This window comes from Clytia hemisphaerica, unplaced genomic scaffold (genome assembly GCF_902728285.1).
Source record: "Clytia hemisphaerica strain Z4C2 unplaced genomic scaffold, Clytia hemisphaerica genome assembly, whole genome shotgun sequence".
Classification (NCBI taxonomy): Eukaryota; Metazoa; Cnidaria; class Hydrozoa; order Leptothecata; family Clytiidae; genus Clytia; species Clytia hemisphaerica.
In genome coordinates, this window is record NW_027103993.1 from 456615 (window position 1) to 464384 (window position 7770).

The window sequence follows — 7770 nt, forward strand, 5'->3', positions numbered from 1 at the left end:
ACACCCCGGTGAATTTCCCTTTTGTGCCAAGTATTTTGTCCTTGATTGTGAGAAGAAGTGGGATGTAGATGGAAATAAAATAGTTTATTAGAAACTTCACCTCATTCCTCCGTTATTAGCCTCTTTTTGGTACCTTTTGAATATTTATTTATTTGTCTCTCTAGAGGAGGAGGAGGAGGAGGAGGAGGAGGAGGAGGAGGAGGTGAACCTTCCCTTAGCACAGGGAATAGGCCCTAACTTAACTTAGGGTTCACAGCGCTATGACAAATAAAAAGTATAGTAAAAACGAAAACATTAAGTGCAAATGATAAACTAAATATAACTATCAATAACATTTTTCCATTCCACACGATTCAAAGCTTTCCCATACCACTCACATTTCAATATACCAACTTTATTCAAACTTTTGTAAACTCCACGCCCATACGTGAATTCAGGGGCCCCGCGTGGACGCCTTTCACTAACCCAGCATGTCAGCATCTTACGGGGCAAACGATCAGAGGGCATTCGGGTTAGGTGCCCTACACGGCATATGGTGCGGACACAACGAGCATGAAAAACTCTCAACTTTCTATAAACAATTTCAGTAAGGCACCAGTGCTCAGAGCCATATAACAAAATCGCCAGAACAAGGCCTTCGTAGACAGATTTTTTTGCTGCGAACGAAACATTAGTAGAACGGAATAAACAATTTCTCAAAGCTCCAAACGCACTGCTGGCTGCTTTTATTCTCGACTCGACGTCAAGGGTATCTTTACAATCACGCGATAGGATTGACCCCAGGTAACAGAAACGATCGACGATCGGCATATGGGAAGCATCATCGATTTTGACATTACTAAGATTCGTATTATCGAAAGACAGGGGATCAGTATAGGTTTGGTTCGGAGCAGAAACAAACAAAATTTCAGATTTAGAACCTTTCTCTTCGGTACCAACATGGATTTCTAGACCGAATCTTAGAAAATGCTTGACTAGTGGTGGAAGGTAGGTTTCGACAGAGCTTCTTGATGTGAATAGAACTCCGGTGTCGTCAGCATACTCAGAGTCCGGTAACGAAAACTGTTCACATTTTTTAGTTGAAGGTCGTCTACCGGTTAGGATATCGTCAAACTTGGTGTGAAAGATACAGACTTCTCGTGTGTGAGTGGTTCTCCAAGACATCATTACAGCAGCAAGGTAGAAAATGAAAAGGAGTGGGACCCAGTATATCACCCTGTTTGACACCAATTATACTTTCGATCCTTTTAGTGATGTCATTTACAACAAACTTAACTTCCACATTTGCGTGAAGTGATTTAAGCAGACGTACAAGTTTATCAGGGACACCAAAAATATATAACACTTCCCAGAGAAGCTCGCTCGGTACTCGATCAAAGGCTTTGACCAGGTCGAGAAATAATATCCAAGTCTCTTGGCCATGTTCCCTGCGCTTTTTCATTGCCATTTTTACTGTGAAGATCCCGTCAACACATCCACGCCCAGGACGAAAGCCGCACTGGGGTTCATGGTCAAGGGTTTCTACAATTGGGCTGAGTCTATTATGAAGGATGATAGCGATAATCTTGTAGGCAGATTCTAACAACATGATCCCTCTGTAATTTCCCGGTAGGCTTAGGTCTCCTTTCTTTGGTAGAATCTTGAGAAGACCAGTTTCCCATTCAGAAGGGGGGTTTTCAGAGTCCCAAAAATTACGAACAATAGTTCTTAAAAAGGTAAAGGTAGATTCATTCTACGAGAGTGCTTTCCAGACTTGGGGAGTGATTCCAGAGTCACCAGGTGCTCGTTCCTTGAGGTTGCGAACGGCTTTCCGAATTTCATCATCATCCTTATCTGGCACCCGATGTAGAAATTTTCTTCCGACACGCTAAAGCTCTGAAGGTCGGGAAAATTTTCAACATCTGGAAGAAATACATTACGGAATTTCGCCTGACCGCGTAATTTTTTAGAAAAATGGGCCCGAGTGCAATTTGGACAGGGAAGGTGTCATGGCCGACAAAATTTGGGTCAGAAAAAACTTCAAAAGGTTTCACGAAATAAATTCAAATACAAAACCTTTTGGAGAAGGAATCATGCAAAATATTATCATTCTTTTCACAAGGAGATCATGTAGAAATACTCAAATAAGTATTTTTCCTTCTTTAAACTTATCACAGAAGCAAAAACAAAATAGAAATAACATTGTACACAAAAAAAGCCTCCTGAAAGAAGAGAAAAGTTATAATCATCATCTATAATAACACTAAAAGAAAAACTGAAGCTATAGAAAATGAATACTAACCCTCAATGAACACTTTTGTGAAGTTTGATAAAGATTCTATCCAAAAAACTTCAGTTCTGGAACACTGAAGTCGGTTTGTCGGTTGTCGGCCGGTGGACAACAGTTATATTTGGAGGACGGTCTAAGATAGATAACAACATGAAAGTTACTGATAAAAGCCTAAGCCCATAGGAACATACCTGCTTTAGTTTCTTTGGTCTTTGAATGGTATAAAATTTGAGAAAGTGCAGAAAAATTCAGCCATCAAAACAAACAAAAACAAAAGTTATGATTATCAACTTTTCTGTGGTAGAAACACATTTTTTTGGGTTGGTGCACATACAGAAATTACACTGGATACTAAAACTAATATTTAGGGAGTGATAAGCACAGTTTAACTACAAAAAATCCATCAAAAGAAACCAAAAACAACCATAACAGCACACATTTTTTGAAAATTACATCAGCCATGTTGTTTGTAATTTTTGCCGACATACTCATGACGTGGTAACTAACGACAGTGATTTGACGGTCTTTTTGAGGCGCCAGATCTCAAAAAAACAATTTTTGAGCGTTCAGCACGGCCCCGAAAATGAGGGCTAAACTTATGTCGGCACATCAATGGATGACTACTATTTCTCTCCGATGGTATATTGGCCCGCTCCTTTAGAGCTTTAGCGTGGGCGGCCGCCAATATGCCATCGGAATATCAGATAATCATCATCCGGACGATGATCAATACCATTAACAGTCTCTTTGCGATCAAGAGAATTCAAAACAGAAGCATCAAATACGGGCGTTCTGCCATACAATTGTTGAAAATGATCACGGAAGACAGTAGCGTTTTCTTCCGGTGATGTGCATATAGTGCCGTTTGGCTTTCTCATTGAGCGTTCATTACTGTTTTTAACTTTTGTTAGACCAGATTTGATTTTATTCACTGTATCCCAAAATCGTTTTGTACCTTCTTTCGGGACACGGTTTAGTTCGTTGCATTGGGCTTGGATCCATTCATTTTTGGCTTTCGATACTGCCTTCTTTAGACGTTTACGGACGGTTTGTAATTTCTTAACGGTAGATCGCAGCGGACGGTCAATTTTTCTCATCAAAGCTTTGTTACGTTCATCAATTAAAGGTAACAGTTTATCTTGGGCGGCTTGGAACCAGCCCGGTGAAGGTTTTCTAGCTCGGGGCAAGAGTTCATTAGAAGTTTTTATAATTGCTTCAGCAACCCTACTGTAGGTACTATTTTGAAGTTTGTTGTCATTGTCGTAAAGGGACTTGACTCTCAGACAAAAATTGTTCCTTTCATCTGGTATTTTCAATCTAGAATAATCTAATTGGACAAGTCTTTGTCTTGGTACAGATTTCTTTTTCAGGCGAATAATGAAGCGTAGCTTACATTTGATTGCTATGTGATCAGAGTCAATTAGAGGTTCAGTAACACCAGCATCCATCACAAACTTGAAATTTTCTTTCTGAACAATGAAGTGATCAATTTGGTGTTTCAGTTTTGAGCGAGGATGCGTCCAAGTTGCATAACTATTCTTACGGAAACAAGTGGTAGCTGCGAGTAGGTTGTTTATGGCAAGATATGACGAAAATCGTCTTCCAGAGTCATTGATATGTTCGATACCGAATTTTCCGATGGGGTAGTCTTCGTTCAACTGAGCGTTACATCCCATGCTAGAGTTTGTATCACTGCCGATTACCAAAATGTCTTTAGGTTTCTTTTTCGAAATGCAATCATCAAGTCCATCGAAGAAATTCTCCCATTCAATATCTGAAGCCATCCCAATAGGTGCATAACTTGAGATAACAAAAACGCCTACATCGTTAGCATGTCTATCAGTTAACAAAAGTCTTACTGCGATAACTCTGGAGCTGATACGATGGATCTCACATCCAGCTGCTTTCCAGCAATCAACAGCTTTTGTGGATAGAACAATACCGACACCTTCGGAACCTCTGTTGTTAAGTTGCCGCTCCTTTCCGGAAAGTATAAGTTTATAATTGTTACAATCGATAGCCTCTTTTCCAGTTATCCAGGTTTCCTGTAGACAGGCAACGAAAATGTTTCTATTTTTGAGTGATAGGGTTAGTTCCTCAACACGATCATTTGATTTCAAACCACGTACATTTTGGGATATCATTTGCACAACATTTGTTTTCGCTTTTTGTATTCGATGAATTGGCACAGGCGTTCGCGGCACGCCTGTGTCAGGAGCTTGTTGGTTCACCATTGCCATTGCGGAAGAACTTGGGCTCTTGCTGACAAATGACCTCTATAGACAAACCACTCCAGAATACATCACACCATCATCTTGATCTTTGTGGGTGTGGTGGTACCGCTCTTAGTGCGTCGGATTCCCACCACACCCTTTCTATTAGTTATCTTATTCACTAATTCTTAATGGAGTGAATTTTTTTATCTGTCTCTGTCTCTTATTCACTAATTCTTAATGGAGTGAATTTTTTTATCTGTCTCTCTAAAGAAGGGTAACTTTTTCACCAAAATTCTAAGGGTCGGTTTTTGCAGGTCCGGTCCACACATACCCAGCATCATCCAGCCCTAGTACCTCCCCCCCCCAAGCCCAATTATTTTCCTAAGCTGAGATATTAAAAAATATAAAAATATAAAAAATATTTTTAACATACAGACTTTGTGATGAGAGTGCTGCCCTTATCTCAGCTTTGGAAAGTAATTGGACAAAAAAAAAATTGGATGCCTTTGCTTCGTTTTAGATTTTGTAACAGAAAGTGATTTTCTGGATCACGAGGCAGAGAAATCAACAAAACAAGTTCCCAAGAATAAGCAGCCAAGTGGGAAGGAGGTATACATAATACCCCTTCTAAGTTATTAAGCTCTCCCTCTTTTGAATTTTAAAGCAAAAATTTCTTGCATTTTTGGAAAATTTGATTCTCTATTTTAGAATTTGGGTGATACAAACTATGAACAGCACTTATAACTACATACTTCAATTAACTTTCAGTTTCACCCAATGCAAATGCAGTAGAATCTCCCCTCAAAATTTGAAGTTGTGAATATCTCAAATTATAAAGTCTGAAAGTGGAAGCTCAAACAATGATATTTTTCTTTCAGTGGAAAGCAAGAAAGACACAAATGTCCATCTTGGAGACAGCTTCGTCAGATTTGTAAGATTCACTAGTTGAGATTGAATAGTATATTAAGAGAGAGAATCATGTTAGTTTTAATAAGATAAGAGTTTTAATAATAAGATATGATTTTTTAGTTAAAATTTCTAACAAATATCATTTTAGTAAGATATGATTTTTTAGTTAAAACTTCTAACAAATATCATTTTATTTCCAGACCTCCTCTCGCCAATATACAACAATCATCATCTCCATCTTCGACTCTGAGACACTCGGCATTATCAATGGCTAATCAAACTAATGCTCAGTAAGTTTCGTATTCTCAGTCTTTGATCTCTGATCACTCATTTCCTCACTGATTTCACTAAAATTTCCGCACTATCAAATGATCACTTAAGGGGGGGTTTCAGGGGGTACCCGATTCCGCAATTCCGCCAATTTTTTCTCCAATTTCCGTCAAACCGTCTTAAATTGAACCAAAATTCTGTCACCGAAAATTCCTTTGAAATTCAATATTTTTGTCGAAAATTCCGCAAATTTGGAATATTTACCAATTCCGAAATTCCGCAATTTTTTTTGCTAAATTCTGTTTTTCCGCACTAAAATTGTCTGATTTTCCGTCTCCGTCAGAGAACCCAATTTCCGTAATTCCGTCTAAATTTTCGCCAAATTCCGCCACTCCGTCCGAAAAATATTCTTCCGTACTAAGCAGTCAAAAATGAATACATAATACAAACTAAATTTTCTAAATTGAATTTTTCTAAGGAATGGTCATCATAACAGCAGCGAGACAACAAGAACGTATACGTAAGTGTTACATTTTAACATGAACAATTATTTGCATTTGTTACTTCGTTGTAATAGAGAAAACAGTATTTGCTTTCAGGTCCTACAAATCCAGTCTCTCTGTTTGGCATGCAAATACTATTAAAAGTAAAGTTTAAAAAAGGCATAAAGGTCAATGTTCCTGAAATATAATGAATTTCTTTATGTTTATTTGTTCAATATCAAAGTCAAAGTAGTCTGTGTTAGAAAAAATCAATCTCAACTTAACTTTCTTTTTAGGCAATTATCGTCTTCAAATCATGCTTTTGGAGGAAGTCAAACATGGTCTGGGTTCTCACTCAAGTAAGTTTTCTCTCAATGACTTTCCATTTCATGGATTTTTATAAATACAAAACATTGTTTATTTTGCCTAAATTTTTCAGTCAAGCCAATTCTATTGTAATTTTTGAAATATTTTATGAAAAACATCAATGTGATTCATTTTTTGAATATTTTTTTAGCTCGAATCAACAAGTTTCTTCTATTTCCAACAACCTTGTTCTACCATCAGTGTAAGTCCTTGACTTTCCATTTTATTGATTTTTATCAATACAAAACATTGTTTATTTTGCCTAAGTTTTTCAGTCAAGCCAATTCTGTTACAACCCTATAAATACCAGATCAAAGGGGTACTGTCAAATTAATGACTACTGTAATTTTAGAATTATTTTATGAAAAACATCAATGTGATTAATTTTTTGAATATTTTCATTTAGCTCGAATCAACAAGTTTCTTCGAACAACCTTGTTCTACCATCAGTGTAAGTCCTTGACTTTCCATTTCATTGATTTTTATCAATACAAAACATTGTTTATTTTCCCTAAGTTTTTCAGTCAAGCCAATTCTGTTACAACCCTATAAATACCAGATCAAAGGGGTACTGTCAAATTAATGACTACTGTAATTTTAGAAATATTTTATGAAAAACATCAATGTGATTAATTTTTTGAATATTTTTTTTAGCTCGAATCAACAAGTTTCTTCGAACAACCTTGTTCTACCATCAGTGTAAGTCCTTGACTTTCCATTTCATTGATTTTTATCAATACAAAACATTGTTTATTTTGCCTAAGTTTTTCAGTCAAGCCAATTCTGTTACAACCCTATAAATACCAGATCAAAGGGGTACTGTCAAATTAATGACTACTGTAATTTTAGAATTATTTTATGAAAAACATCAATGTGATTAATTTTTTGAATATTTTCATTTAGCTCGAATCAACAAGTTTCTTCGAACAACCTTGTTCTACCATCAGTGTAAGTCCTTGACTTTCCATTTCATTGATTTTTATCAATACAAAACATTGTTTATTTTCCCTAAGTTTTTCAGTCAAGCCAATTCTGTTACAACCCTATAAATACCAGATCAAAGGGGTACTGTCAAATTAATGACTACTGTAATTTTTGAAATATTTTATGAAAAACATCAATGTAATTCATTTTTTGAATATTTTCATTTAGCTCGAATCAACAAGTTTCTTCGAACAACCTTGTTCTACCATCAGGGGGGAGCGTACGGGGTTTCTGATTTCCGAAATTCCGAGCATTTTTGACCTGATTCCCGATA

The 7770-nt window shown here is 36.8% G+C and overlaps 1 protein-coding gene and 1 long non-coding RNA gene across 2 annotated transcripts; one reads left to right on the forward strand and one right to left on the reverse strand.

The window, feature by feature from the left end:
* Positions 1–2934: 2934 nt before the first annotated feature.
* On the reverse strand, positions 2935–4509 carry LOC136811189 (uncharacterized). The gene has a single exon (XM_067067804.1). The coding sequence runs from the start codon at positions 4507–4509 to the stop codon at positions 2935–2937; it is 1575 nt and encodes a 524-aa protein (XP_066923905.1).
* Positions 4510–5514: 1005 nt separating this feature from the next.
* On the forward strand, positions 5515–6964 carry LOC136811194 (uncharacterized). The gene is made up of 5 exons (XR_010847208.1): positions 5515–5684; positions 6143–6184; positions 6443–6505; positions 6664–6714; positions 6919–6964. It is a non-coding gene; the product is annotated as an uncharacterized lncRNA (long non-coding RNA).
* Positions 6965–7770: the final 806 nt, after the last annotated feature.